The sequence below is a fragment of the Danio aesculapii genome, chromosome 15 (assembly GCF_903798145.1).
Source record: "Danio aesculapii chromosome 15, fDanAes4.1, whole genome shotgun sequence".
NCBI lineage: Eukaryota > Metazoa > Chordata > Actinopteri > Cypriniformes > Danionidae > Danio > Danio aesculapii.
In genome coordinates, this window is record NC_079449.1 from 32,298,411 (window position 1) to 32,314,246 (window position 15,836).

The window sequence follows — 15,836 nt, forward strand, 5'->3', positions numbered from 1 at the left end:
TTAATTTTGGACCTTGCTTCTAGTTGTTTACACATTTCCCAATGTCTTTTACTACATTTAAATTTCCAGTTGACAATTTTTTTTATCTGAAGGCTGAGTTTTGGTGTGTCTGCCCTTATTGAAATTCAGCACCCGCCTGTTTTTGTCTGTGAAACTGTTTCTCATTTTTTTCAGTCCGTCTGTGTGTGGTCATAACTCACGATGTGCGTTGTGTTGTGTCTGTCTCACTCTCTCGTTTGGTTTTTGCAGACTCATCGCCATCTCATTCCTCTGTCACCTCTCACTCCCTTCCTCCTGCTTTCCCCGATGACGACGACGAGTTTAGTGACTTTGTGCAGGGCCCCGTCGATGCCTTCTCCTCATTCCCCTCTCCCCCCCGCCCTCCATCCTCCCCTTCACTGAGAGCCGCTCATGTTAACCAGCCATTAGAGTCGGGGCCTGGCCAGCATCCGTCCTCCTCTCTCCCTCACTCTGTCCCTTCATCTCTCCCTGTCTCACCTGCCATCCAACACTCTTCTGTCATCTCCAGCTCACAATCTGCATTCCAAGGTAACTCCCCTCTCACTGTCTCTGTCTGTCTTTGTCATATCATCACTTGTTGTTAGTGTGCAAAACAAATGGGCCTTCATTGTAGTCCATTCAAAAGCAGTAGTAACATACACTATTGTTTCAAAGTTCGTGGTCATTTTTGGCTGCGTTTTTATCTTATTTTATAATTTTTTTTTAGAAATAGTCACTTTTTAAATGTTATTTTGATGCTTTTTAATGCATCATTGCTTTATAAATGTAAAATATAACGTACCAACCCACTTTTAAATGTATAAAACCATATGTAAAATATTTTTCAAGGTCATACTCTACAAACTAATATAATATGCAGAAATAGAAAGCTGGCAACCATTAAAGGGCACCTATGATGAAAATCATATTTTGTAAGCTGTTTGGACAGAACTGTGTGTAGGTATAGTGTGTCCACAGTCATATTGGGCTGATATAAACACGTCCACAGTCATATTGGGCTGATATAAACCCAACAAGTCTCTTTTTTTTAAATTTCCTGATGTTCCCATTTTGAGGCCCACCGCAATGTGACGTAGGAGTGCGGTTTACCTGCCCACTGAATTGATTGACAGCTGCCTATTAACTATACAATATGTCTCCGTAGTAACGCGTATAATCATATCAACAAGACAGCACGCGCGCGCAAAGCAACTGGGATTAAAAGATCTGTTCAGCTCTCTGTGATCATCAGTCATCATCATCAAATGTGATCAAGAGTTTCACAAGTTAAAAACGTTTTTAAAACAGTGCATGTTTGTAATAATTTACCTAAATTTTACTATCTTTACTTCACCATAGCCGCATGTCAGTACAATTATAAAAGAAAGTGCTTCAATCCCAGTTTGTGGATGTTGAATCAGGTTTATTTTGTACATTAACATAGCGGATATCCATATCCGGATATCCATGGATATTAACGTGCATCCTGTCACATTTGACGTACAAAAACAGTGCAAAGTTAAACACGTGCTGTGTGTGTGTTTGTGTGTGTGTGTGTGTGTGCATGTGCGTGTGTGTGAACTTTTTAACGACATTGTGTGTAACTCATCGTTGCAGAAAGTCTTGAATTAACTCCACAACAAATACATCAAATCATCATTAGGAAAGTTCTTACTGTAGTATTTCTCACAAGCGTTACATGAGATCTGCTTCCTTCATGTCTGTCACTTTGCTGTTTATCTGATGCTACTGGAGATTGAGGCACACTCTGACAGGCACGTAGAAATAGTGAGCGGGGAGAACTAGCATTAAAGGCACAGGCAACAAAAACAGCTACAATGTGTTTAGAGCAGAAAATCCAATATTCTGAAAGCTATAATAAATAATCTGATGGGTGTTTTGAGCTGAAACTTTACAGACACATTCTGGAGACACAAAAGACTTAAATCTTAAATATTGAAAAAGGGGTAAAATAGGTGCCCTTTAAAAGAGTGTGAACACCACAACAAATAGATGAAAGTTAAAAGCATGCATAGTAACGTGTGTGTGTGTGTGTGTGTGTGTGTGTGTGTGTGTGTGTGTGTGTGTGTGTGAGAATATATATATATATATATATATATATATATATATATACATATATACATACATACATACATACAATTGAAATCAGAATTCATTTCTTTTATCGTTGTCATGATGACAGTACATAATACTTTACTAGATTTTTTCAAGATACTAGTATTCAGCTGAAGTGCCATTTAAAGGCTTAACTAGGTTAATTTGGCAAGTTATGGTACTTAGGCAAGTTATTACAATGTTTTGTTCTGTAGACAATAGAAAAAAAGTATAGCTTAAAAGGGCTAATAATTTTGGTTTTAAAAAATGTAAAACTGCTTTTATTCTAGCCGAAATAATACAAATAAGTCTTTCTCCAGAAGAATAAATATTATAGGAAATACTGTGAAAAATTCCTTTCTCTGTTAAGCATCATTTGGGAAATATTTGAAAAAGAAAAACAAATTCATAGTGTGGCGAATAATTCAGAAGGGTCTCTTTTTTAATCATTCTAGCTGGACAAAATTTCAGTGTACACCTGCCCTCCATTTCCCAGCAGGCTTTTTTTGCCATTACATCCATCTGGTTATAAATGATCTCTTCTATAGATTACAGCAGTGCTTCTGCTGTAGTTTGTGGTGTGCACATGACCGACCATATTTATTGTTGATGTTTTTCATTTTTGGTGGGTTGGAGAAATTGGGGTTGTTTAAAATCACCTTCCCTTTCAATTAACTTGGCACAAGTTCTTGCACATAACAGTGAGTCACATTTACAGCTGATTTAAGGCTATAGTTAAAACAAAAAGGAAAATGTTCTCACCTTGTTGGTAAACACAACAGATGGTGTTTTAAGGAATGTCAGTAACTGGAAACCATTCACATCTGTGTTATAATACTATTATAATAACAGTTCTATTGATATGAGTGGCTACTAGTTACAAGTTATTGTCTTTCATCTGCTGAACTTTTTGGGGCTGTCGCCAGCCAAGGAACTTTCACTGATGAAACAATTTTACAGTTTGAAAACATTTTTTAAGAATTTGCCCCTAAACACTAGCTTGCTGCTTGTTCTTGATGTAGAGTCAAAAGTCTGCCGAGGTTTCTGATTCAGATATGATGGTCACCATCTGTGAGATTTGCGCAGTGATTCTGACTCAGCCGTCACCCTCCACCTCCCTTCAGTTTTGTCAGGTTGCAGATGGCGTCCCATATGCTCTTATAATTTAAGCTGGCGTTCTATCAGCACACCAGCACATGCGCTCTGTGCCGATTGTGACAGCACTCTGATAAGCAGCTCAGAAACAAACCAGCATGGATGTGCATGTTTGATGGAGTTTAACCATAGAATTTATGCCATGATATCTACTTCAACATAATTTGATTTGAACAAGAACTTAAGAGCCGAAGATCTCTTTGGGATGATTACCACTGTCTATTGCTCAGTACGTTTTTTATTGTTGCACACTGTCACTAGTGTGAGTAAAATTAAGGGCATTTGTAAAACATTTGTCAGCCAATTGTACTGTATCTTCCTTAAATGTTTCCTATTACACATCAGGCTCTGTGAAAGCAGTCAGTGATTAAAACAGTCATTTATAAAAGTGAATTTATGGTTGTAATTATGTTAAATTCCCGATGACATAACTGCTTGCCTAACTCTCTGAGGGGTTTTGATTCTCTGAGTGAAGTGGTTTAGTCACAGTAGGAAACTGACTCTATTAACCTATAACCTGCCCTCTTGTTCGAGATGAAGGACGCATTATATTCCAAATAGAACATTTAGTTAACTATGACAGAATAGGTACACAGTCAGCCACGTCCTGAACAGGATGCTTTCCTTAAGTAAACTGCTTGAATGACTTCACTCACTGTTTGATCCAACCGAACATCTTGCTAACGATAAAATGCAATAGTAAAATGTTAATGTTAATAATTAAATGTTATACAAATTGGTTTGATTGCCTGTTATGAGTTGGGCTTAGTTTTTGTTTCCAGTGCAGCAAAAAGGTCAGCACGGTTGTCATAAAATTGTGGCAGTGAATGCAAGAACGGGCTTTTACTCCCAATTCATACACTATCAACTAGTGTTGCATGATACCAAAATTTTGACTTTGATACGATACCTAAATTAAATATCATGACACCGATACTACACCATAATTCTTTTCTTTCAAAATATTATTCATTAATAAACACTCTGTATTTGCTGTCAGCTGAAACAGAGTAGAACCATTTTTAAAAAGTAAATCAAAATAGAAATGAAGACTAATTTTGTCAGCACTCCAGCCGAGCTGTTTTAACATAAATAGCTGCATCTTTGATTATAAAACTGTTGACAAAAGTGCACATAACTTTTTTGGTCTGGTTCTCAAATAAGCAGGAGATGTTGCTTGGTCTTCACTGTTCATGACACCGTGATCCTGTCATATTCATATATAATTACATATTTATATATTAATATAGAGGTGAATGACCTGATATGAATTTTTAGCTGTCCATGATGTCATCAACTAGAAAAATTGGTATTTGTTAAAAAGATATACATTTATGTTGTTCCTCTGACAAGATATTATCATAGATATTATCCCATAGGTTTCGATAATGTTTACAGATCTCTTCTGACTTTTTTGTCATGTGGTGTGACTGTCCGAGGTAAGTGTGACCATACTGGTATGAGAATAAATCTTAGCATATCACATTTGTTGTGACATGATTCACACACAATCTCATGAAAATGGATCTGCACAAAAACAAAATGTTAAATCATATTTCTTACAGCTGTTACTCAAAAGTACTGGTACCAAAGAATGCGGAATCATATCGTTTTGAGAGCCAGGGTATCGCAATACTTTTTTTGTGTTGGTGTATCGTGCAACACTACTGTCAATATTGGCGCACTTCCAATGTCTCTACCTTGGTTTGAATGCATTCACATCAGAAGTGAATTGCACCAGTTTGCATGAAATGTATCCCAGATGACCCTTTTAGATGGACTCTAGTACAGTTTGCAGGTGCACACGAAAGTTCAATAAAAAGTTTTCACATTATCCAAACAAACCAAATTCTGATAACAAATGTACTTGGATGCACAACAAAAGTGATTGTATGAAATGCTCTATAAGTACAGCACATTGTTTGCTTTTATTATGTTAAATCTTTTGGATTTGGATGCTTTAAATGCACTAGGTTCTGGAACCGAGTTAATATGTTGTACCTACCCACGCAATTAAAGTTGTTACTTCCACAAAAAAAAAAAATTAAATTCAATATGGCCTCTGTCCCTAACTTATTCAGGCCCATCTCTGGAGGAGAAGATGTTCTCATCATGTGATTTGACAGCTGATAAGAAGGCCCAGGTTAGTTTTAAGCCACGGCAGGCTCTGTCTGAGCTGAATCCCAGAGCTCAGGTCACAGCCCAGTTTCACAGCAGCACCAAAGCCCGAAACTGGGCCCAAACCCAAGATGACTTCAATTCAGCCTTCATGACAGGGGTGGCGCCTGAGCCTCTTCCTGCAGCACAAGCACCCCCTGTGGCAGACAACCCACCCATCCAGCACACTAGTGCCAGTGGTGAGAAGAAAACATCTATTACAGACCTGCCAGCTTCTCAAAATTAACACAACTCGCACCACCTCGAGTCTTCCTGGCCTCCCTCTATTTGCTAATCATGAGACATGCTTGGTTTAAAGGGTCTGATCTCCTGTCTCTTAAAAATCTTCCTGAAATCTAAACTTGAAATGATTATACCTAACACATTTCATGAATCTTTCTGCAGCTTTCTGTGCTAATGCAAAGCCAAGTCATTAACCAGGAGAAAATGCATGGGCTTAGATGCATTATCCTTGACGATGATGTGCTCTTGAGCATGAAATATAAAAAAATATATAATAAGATGATTACATAGACTTGTGCAGATCTGTACTGCATGAAGAAATGCTTAGTTAAGATCTTCTATCTGCCGTCTCTAAAGTACTTCTTTGTCATTTGACTGATTGAGCATGTGATTTAAATCATGTATGGGATTTAACACCTATATGCTGGGCTTGTTCTCTTAATGCAGGGTGCTCTTTAAATTCTTCTACTTCAATGTACATTTTCTTCTCTGCTATATTTCTTATTTTTGAGTTTCTATGCAATGATGTTTCTGGGTTACAGGTATACATGTTTGGTTAGTCCTGAAGGGCCACCTTAATGAAAATTTTAGACCACAACACAACTGCCTGGATATTTCCTATAGCTTTAAAGCAGGAGTGCCCAAACTCAGTCCTGGAGGGCCAGTGTCCTGCAGAGTTTATCTCCAACTTGCTTCAACACACATCCAGGAAGTTTCTAGTACACCTAAGGCTGCTTCTTAATTGCAAGAACACAGAGAACAGACTTGCGTTCTCCTGTAAAGTGTTCTTGCCAACTTACCTTGAAGAATGTGTCTTATTGGGGCACCAGCCCTCCAGTAGCGAATTTGGGCACACCTGGTCTAAAAACTTTGGTTAGCTTGTTCCGTGGCATTTGATTAGGATTGGAGCTAAACTAGGTGGCCCTCCAGGATCAGGATTAGATATGCCTTGTTTTTCCTGTCAACTGAGCCCACTGTTGTTGTTGTTAGCATAGGGACCTGTTGCATAATTCACCACTGATGATGCTTAGTTAGAGGTTTAATGGCCGTAGCCTCATTTCAACTGTTTGCCTAATTTACTTCACCACAGGGCCCAGAAATTTAGCACACATCTACATTGGCAATGCAAATAATGAAAGCCAGAATACAAAGCAAGGCTCTTTTCTCCATATGTTCTGTCAATCTGTTTGTCGTGCAAACCCACTAACTTTCGGCTCAAGACAGCTGATCTGACGACTGAAGCAGTGGGAGCCTTTGTCTGTGCGTCAGTAGTACATCCGTGCTGGGCTTTGCCGACAGCAGGTGTGGGGGATGTCTGACTGTGCATGAGGCACATGGGATATATGCTTGATAAAGCACGTTTAGCTTAAAACTCCACAAACAACATCTCACTTTCTCCATGCCCCTCACAGGTGTGGGTGCCTACCCCCAACAAGACATGCAACCTATGGTGCCTACCTGGTTGTACAATGACTCGCTCATTCCAGGTATATATTCTCAACATCTGGTTCTGCAAGGTCAGTTTTATGTCTTAGGATCTAATGTCAAGTGTTTGTACTTCACAGAGTTATTCAAGAAGGTTCTCGAGTTCACCATGACACCAGCAGGCATTGACACAGCCAAACTCTATCCAATTTTGATCTCCTCTGGTCTTCCTCGGGAAGCACTCGGGCAGATTTGGGCATTGGCCAACCGTACCACACCTGGAAAGCTGACCAAGGAAGAGCTGTACACTGTACTGGCCTTAATTGGAGTTGCCCAGGTAAATCTACAGAATGTCAACATGTTCAAATAACTTTACACTTTAACTAGTCAGTCCCTCCATATTTTTGTGACTAAAATGAATTTTGCTGCATGTTTTTATTGTTTTGCTGTGAAAATATACACAAAAATTACACATCGTAATTCTTTATTAATTTTGGACCTCAAGAGCCGTTGATCCCTGTACTTTCTATAAGGGAAACGCAGAGAGAGACACCCTTAAAGCCTGCTGTGCCATATTTTTATTTTAAAATAAACCAACTGTATGAAAAGTAATCCATGTTTGATGGCTACATGGCGACAATTAAAAAAAAAATTATCTCCACAAAATATTGTGACCTTTGCTTGATTTTGTGCTAAATTTAACAATCATGGAACTGCGAAATCCTGCTGGATCTTGAGGCCAAAATGTGTGGAGGTCTCCTTATCTTTCCTTTCTATCCTTTGCACCGTCCCATGAGTAGATACTATAGCTCTTTCAACAACTCATGGGACCCTTTCGGTAATAACTCATTTGTTATGCAAACTTAAAAGCTCAATGAGGAGCCACTCTTCCAGTGCTTTGGTTTTGTAGAGCAATAAAGAAAAGAAAAACTCTGGAGGATGCCAGCAGTGGCATTGAAAATGGAAATTGACTTTAATGAATATTTCAGGCAAACAAATCAGACGGCCTCTTGGCGGAAAGAGATCTGGATGGAGAAGAAGTTCTATTGTCTGACAGCATTGCTTTTTAATTTTGGCTCCCTGATGAAGGACGTGCCATACATTCAGTGTTCCCGCACGAAGCATGTTAAAGTGCTCTTGTCTAATAGCTCACTAAATCATTGTTATGTGTACAGAGAATATCAGCTTTAATCGAGTGTCTTATGTTTATAGCAGTGCCTCAGCTTAACGACTCTCAGTAATCAGCATTTATCAGTCTGTTCTCAAAGATCTGTGCTACTTGTTATCATTGATGTTATCATGCTGCTTTAATGCTTCTCTTTATAGAGTGTTTAGTAGTTTAGTTAATGAGATGGTGTGGTTTTTAGCTGGGCAACCTTAGAGAGCTGTTTTGCGGATTTGGGTACCAGTTCCAGTTTAACCCACCTGTCTGTCTACTTTTAAAAAGTAATCTTAAAAATTTTCATTAGCTTATTAAGGTGTATTTATTTTGGGTTGATGGTGCACAGGATGTCTACGCTTAAGCAGGTTGCACACCAGAAGTGTCGCTCGGCGATGTGCTGCACAGCGCCACTCATTTCAGAATTCTAAAAATAGGTTTCTACCAAGGTACACACACCGGCGCCGCAAGCGCATGGCTCATCTCTGCAATAACGTTATGTATTTAGCTTATCTTTTTTTGTGTAATGCACTTCTTATTCAGTGTTATTTCCGTAGTATGTTTGGCGAAGGTTTGCTTTATAATTTAACCTATGTTGAGTTTCGCGAAATATTAATAGTGGAGTAAGAGTAGATGACCTTTGTGACTGTTTGTACACACATGAGTGTTTACACTATAAAAACAATCAAATACATTTTCAGCTTGAAAGTATTGGTGAAAATTAATTTTAATACCAGGTATAATTGAGGCCTAAGAAAATGGCTGTGTCCAAAATCGCCTACAACTCAGTAGGTCCTGCATTTGAATTTATACGTACTACTCGGCTATTACAAAAGTGCGTTCTATACAGTATGAATGTCTGTTTTTTGAATGGAACTTGGATGTACTACATCCGCCATTTTGTCATGATCACGTGACCTACCCACGTCAATTGCATCGCCTCACTCCTATTTATGAATTCTCTTGTGGTACATTATGGGATAGCGTAGCATCCATCCGATGTGCACTTCAGAATCTCACCGGAAGTAGTAGGTCATCCGGGTACTTCTCACATACTGTTTTTTGAATTCTATGAACATGGACATACTACTCTGCTCGCATACTGGATTTAGCTTACTATATAGTATGGGAGTATGCGATTTCAGACACATCTAATGAGTCTGAGTGGGCATTGTTAAACATAATACTCTTAAACCTAAAGTTTGTTCTAGGTTATATAGAAAACATAATGTGGTTGTGCTTTCTAGAGCGGCCTTACGGTCATGAGTTTGGACATCCTGAGTCAGTTCCCCTCCCCGCCGGTGCCCAATCTACCCGCCATGACTATGGCCATTCCTGCTGTCCTGCCACAGCACCAGCAGCCCATCATGACCCAGCCACCTGTGTCCATGCCAATGCCCACGTCTGCACCACCTGTCATGAGCATGACCCCAAACCCCCCAGCACAACCACCGCCCACCTTCATCACCAACTTCCCTCCAGTTCAGGTAAACACTGGACACTCTCTTCCACATAATGCACACTTTTATGGCTCAAAATGATTTATTGTTCGTTTGACTTGCATCAGGCTACCAAAGCGGATGACGACGATTTCCAGGACTTCCAGGAAGCCCCTAAAGCTGGCGTTGGAGATGACTCATTCACAGATTTCCAAGGAGAGACAGGGGGAACGTTCCCCAGCATGACATCATCATCCCAGAGCAGGTACGGTGCCATATTTCATCAGACTTCTCTCTTATCAGTCATGACATGTTGTCGTGTTCCCCTCGAAGCATTTTTTTATACGTAATGCAAACTGCTCAGAGAAATGCATTGCAAAGCTGCGTCCTGTCATCTCTCATTAGTAGTTCATGATATTGTTTTTATGCTTTGTTAATTCTTATAGACTCGGTTTGCTCATCTGGAGCATGGAATCATTCTCCAGTTTGTAATGGCTTGTAATAACCAGCCCGGCACAACAATTAAAGCCCGCCATCTTTTCTAATGAACCCATTTCAATGGACAGCTGAAAAGCTCATCCCAATTCATTTTTCTATTCACATCTGCATGATTTTATGCTCCCAGGGAAAAGATGGCTAAAGGCAATTATAGAAAGCAGGGAGTGAGAGGTTGGAAAGTATATTTGCTAAGTGCCACGGCCTTCATTGGTTGATCTGCCTCACTAGGCACAAAGGATCCATTATTTTAGAAGAATATTTGGGGACTTGAAAGTGTCTCATCGCGTGCTAATTAAATCAGTGTAAATGAAAAGTGGTGAGAATAATACAGGATTTGAGGGTGAGAGCCAAGGTGTTCTCATGTGCAGGGAATATTTGTTATGAGTGAAGTGATCCAAGACTGAGACAAGGGGAAGATCATTGTTTAGAAGAGTACTTGAGCTGAATTTTAAGTTGCATGTTTGTAATATGCACTAAAAGTCTGGACTTTTTCTGAAAATTGGAAAGTAGCTTGGGGTCAGTATGATTTAGTTTGAAAGCAGTTAATAGTTTCATTTAGCAAGCTGCAATATGTCGACTAAAGTGATAATAAAAACATTTATAATGTTATATAATTAATCTATTAAATACTTTTTATTTGAACATCAGCTTTTAATCATAGGAATAAATTAAACTTTTCAATTATAAAGAAGGATAAACAGTTTATTTTAAATTGTATTCATATTTCAGTGATTTGCTGTATTTAAAAAAAATAAAATAAATGCAATTCATTTATTACCAAAAAGCTGTACAGACCACACTCGTTCAGTAATATGAAATACTGCAAAAATGTTCTTGGTATCACAGACAATGTTTCTCACAAACTACACTCCCTGACAAAAATCTTGTCGTCAATCCCAATTGAACCTTCGCTAAGCCCCACCCTCCTTAGTTACCATTGTTACGCCTGTCAAGCTTTTGTGCCTGGCTCGTCTATTACAATATGTATGCGCCGGTGTCAGACATTGCCAGGGATATAATTAGTCATTTTTGGCGAAGGTGAGATATCTAAGAAAGCCAGACAATATAGGACTGTAGTATGCATTACCTGGTGTATATTTACGACATAATACGCAAACAATTAGAAAAAAATTTAATCAAAATTGAAGCTAGGTTAGCCTAGCGGCCTCATATGCTGACCATTCAACAGCTTAGTTCATGCACAGCAGGAGAGGTGAAATTTAAAAATATTCTAATAACTTTTTTATCCAAAAAACCTGATAGACTATTGTACAATGAAATATAGCATTACTGACCGATGAGGAAACGCGCATGGACAGTGTGTTTACATCATTCATAGAAAGAACAGCCAGAAAGGGGAAATTGATGGATATGTGCCAAATATTAGCATTGATTATTGACCCATAACAATGTACAGTACCTATAACTGTCAGTATGTTGGTGCGCTTTTTAGACCGTTTCTATTCTAATTTGCTGTTCAGTGGAAAAAAAAAATAAATTTAAATGCAAATCAAAGCATAAATAGCTGAAGTCAACAAATAGATTTTCCCTTCTAGCAAATATTAATCAGACACCAAATATAAAAGCAGACACTAACTCTGTATAACGCCGTCACCAATGACTAAACCTCGAAAATACGGACGAGAACATCAGTGAATATGATTGCTATTATTATGACTACTATTGTGAGGGCTTAAACGGAGCAGTGCTCATAGTATCGAGTGAAAAAAAAAGAAAAAGACATCTGGGAAACATAACCTGCTTTGTATTTTTGTAGGAAACACAGTTTAGATCTTTTTAGTGTAAGAGGTTTTTGAGTTATTGCCGTCTATCACTGAATGTGTCAGGAATATCGAAAACAAAACCAACTTAACTCCGCTCCTTTAGCGTCCCTCACACAGCTTAATACACACTGGCATTTCTCCTCTTGGGTTTTAGTTTTTGGAAAGGGAAGAAAATTCCACCTCCCCATCTAAACATTTAGGATACCGGTATCAGATTTGCACAATCCATATGCACAGCGCTTTGGCTTGTTTTCCTTGCTCGAAAGCTTGACAGACCTCCTGCGCGTAGCTACGGTTGCTAACCACGATTGGTGTGTGGCAGTTTTCGGGTGTGGCTTAGCAGAAGGTAAGAGCAACAAATAATAAATTGACCTCTAGTTGAATTTGAAAAAGTGGCAGAAGGTAGATTTTTAGGTAGATTATCTGTTGAACTGCATCCCAATCATCAGATACTGCAGAAGGCTTATTGGGTCTGCATGGACCCAAGATTCTCACAAAATCATTCAAGTTTGGTGAAGGAAAAATCATGGTTTGGGGTTACATTCAGTATGGGGGTGTGCAAGAGATCTGCAGGGTGGATGGCAACATCAACAGCCTGAGGTATAAAGACAGTTGTGCTGCCCAGGAAAGCTCTCCTTATACTTCAGCCCCCACATCAAAGTTCCTGAAAACAAAGAAGGTCTAGGTGCTCCAGAATTGGCTAGCCCAGTCACCAGACATGAACATTATTGAGCAAGTTTGAGGTAAGATGGAGGAGGCATTGAAGATGAATCCAAAGAATCTTGATGAACTCCTGCAAAAACGCTTTCTTTGCCATTCCATATGACTTTATTAAAAAGTAATTTGAGTCATTGCAGATATGTATGGATGCTGTTATCCAAGCTCATGGGAGTCATGCATAATATTAATTTTTTCCACTGCACCATGACTTTATATTCTATACTGTACATTATTTTTGTTAAGTGGCAAGACTTTTGTCTAAGCAAAGTCAGACCTTACGGTCGTAATTAAATAAATAAAAAATCAAGACATGATCATATTTTATTTTGGTAAAATAAGCGTAATTTAGAGGCCTTTGCCTTTCATATAAGCCTCTTCTGATACCAAATGATCAACTAGAAGTCAAGTTATTATATCATGTTCTAAAAACTTGGATAGGCGACAAGGCGGTGTATTTGTATCCTTGCATAGATATTAGCATCTAGTTGAATGTATTTATTTTACAAATGTATTTATTATCATTTTATAATTGAAATATAGCTGTAGAAGTACATTTTTAGGATATCGGCCCATGTTTCATTTCAGTTTGTTTTTATTTGGGACACTAAATCCTCATCATGCTCACTTTATAGCAGGTAGAGTATGCTAATTAGGGTTGCATGTCATGTGTTTAGTCTACATTTGAGAGCAACAAAGAAAAAAAAGGGTGTATTTCAAGACAATATACAATGTTTTGGCTTGTATACTCTCTTTATAAACCCTTTGTAGAATGTGAAAACACTTTGATCTGTTTGGATTGACCTGCATATGTTTTGTCTACTTCATACAGTGTTCCTGCCATGCTGACTCCAGTGTCGGGGTCTTCATCTTCCTCCTCTGATAAATATGCAGTGTTTAAACAGCTGTCGGTGGAGCAGCCTGCAGAACCCACGCCTGCTGTTTCGGGTAAAACACGCGTACACACACACACACACACACACACACACACACATACAGACACACACACACACACACACACACCCCTTTTCAGCTCTAAACACCTCATTAGCCCTTTGAGGATGGCAGATCTTTCAGAAGACTCCTGTCATATTGGTTTAACTTTAAAGACAGATTCTCTTGTCTAAACACATTTGAGATAAGACTCTGAATTATTGTGAGACTCGCAAATGCGTTTTGCATAAATTTATCCTCCTATTTATCGCCCTCATTCAACTCCTGCTATCGTTACAACAGTCTAGTTAGAAAGCACACTTGAATGCTTCCACAGACAGGTATTATTTACTGTGTTTCCCTTTTGTTCCAGATTCAGGGGACAAATACAGTGTTTTCCGAGAGCTTGAGCCGCCTTCAGACAGAAAACCAGTTGGTAAGCAGATGCATGTCTGACACAGCTCACACTGTACACAACGTAGAAGAACCTGGTTTTAAAAGATTATTAGAACAATTTCATCAGAATATAGTGTGTTTAGTTTAATAAACACTGATGTAGGCATGTGTGCATGTCCCATGTGTCACTAGAGCAGAATCTGATGGGGACATCTCCGGGGGAGCCAGTAAGTCTATAGTTGAAGTGAACTCTTCTGTTCCGAACACTCTCTGACTTTGATTTGTTCTATAAACCACAGCTGATGTGGGAAAAGTTTGTCATTTGTGTGTGATTCTCTTCTAGTGGTTGATCAGAATGTTTTTTTTTTCTATTGGCCTTTATTGAGATGGTGTGGCTGAAATGTTGCTAATGATATAATACAGATTGGTGATTGCAAAATATTTTTAAAAACCTAATTCCATCAACGTGCTGTTGGAATGACCAAAAAACAACAACAAATGCTTAACTGTATTCATAACAACTCTTGCCAAATTTGACATTTTAACATTAACCGTCGCCAGATCACACCGGTGTGACCAGCATCTTTTTTTCTTATCAGTGCAAAAGACATTAAGAATACTCTTTTGATTTTGGTCACACAAATAAGTATTACACACCATTCGAATCTGTTAGGTGTCTACTTTTTTGTGTATACTCACAATGCTTTAGCAAAATTGCTAAAGACTGAAAAAAAAAAAAACTGAAACTCTGAGACCTATATCTGTAGAAAGCTTGAAGTGTCTACTTAGATGCAGTAAGTGCATGTTGAAAACAAATATTGTTTGATAAAGTAATCAGTTTGAAACCAACACTATGTCTAGTTTCTCAGTTTGAGCTCATTATTTTTAATGTGACCATGTCCACGAGCTTTGTTATTGCAATCTTCACATGCGACGCGCTTGACATGTAAACTGGCATGTCAGAAAAAACAGCAGATATTTGCCTCACATACACAAGAGACATACATCTTATGGGCTCCAAAATCACCTCAGAACCCAGAGGGTTAAATTGTGTATATATGTCATTTCAAGTTTAATAAGCCATAAAATAGAATTGAGTTCATAATGTTTAATGTGATTTTTTCTTCTGTATATTAAACTGCTTGACTATTTTTAACATCAAGCATATCTCTTGCTTATGTTCAATCGTGCTTGTTTCTTTATTAGTCTAATGTGTAATTAAGGGTACTTTCACACTAGCACTTTTGCTCGTCACCCGGGTTCGCTTGATATCAGAGTACGGTAGTTTAGCTAGTGTGAATGCTCTCTTCTGAGTGCGCACTCTCCGCTCACACCTGATGTGAATGCAATTGTACCAAATTACGGAAGGGAACTGCCAATTGTACAACAAACTTCAGTTTTAATAACGTTCAATCATGTGTGTTTGTCTCGCATACTTTGGCGACAAGTGGGACTGACTCAGTGCAAACAGTGATAATGTCCGCTTGTCTCCACCAAAAACGACTTCTGCAGACATTGCATGATGTTCTGAACGTTTAAACATTTTTTTTACAGCAGATAGATGCAAGTAGCTCTCTGTATTTTGGTTTTGATAGCAAAACCAAAAGATTCAGTAAAAGCAGAACAACCGTGATATGTGGACATCTCCATTTTGGCGCTGTGCTTTTGTGGTGTCACCAGCAACAGCTGTACACAAAACAACAGCATTATGATGCAAGCATACCGAGGTTCAGAATGCATAAAGACAAATCAGCTGAGGGGAGACTATCGAACTTGGGTTTGGACCAGGCATTCGGACCAAGTGTGAAAGCACCC

General features: G+C 38.7%; 1 protein-coding gene across 5 annotated transcripts in view; it reads left to right on the plus strand.

Moving 5' to 3' along the window:
• Positions 1-15,836, plus strand: part of synrg (synergin, gamma) — an 81,708-nt gene that overhangs the window by 18,867 nt on the left and 47,005 nt on the right. For 2 of the 5 annotated variants that reach the window (XM_056474519.1, XM_056474520.1), the window contains exons 7-14: positions 250-549; positions 5,352-5,627; positions 7,083-7,157; positions 7,236-7,432; positions 9,502-9,741; positions 9,822-9,958; positions 13,525-13,640; positions 13,999-14,061. In XM_056474519.1, coding sequence (XP_056330494.1) covers positions 250-549; positions 5,352-5,627; positions 7,083-7,157; positions 7,236-7,432; positions 9,502-9,741; positions 9,822-9,958; positions 13,525-13,640; positions 13,999-14,061 — 1,404 coding nt within the window. The remainder of the gene's footprint in view (positions 1-249; positions 550-5,351; positions 5,628-7,082; positions 7,158-7,235; positions 7,433-9,501; positions 9,742-9,821; positions 9,959-13,524; positions 13,641-13,998; positions 14,062-15,836) is intronic. The other 3 variants (XM_056474522.1, XM_056474523.1, XM_056474521.1) reach the window with 2 other exon arrangements.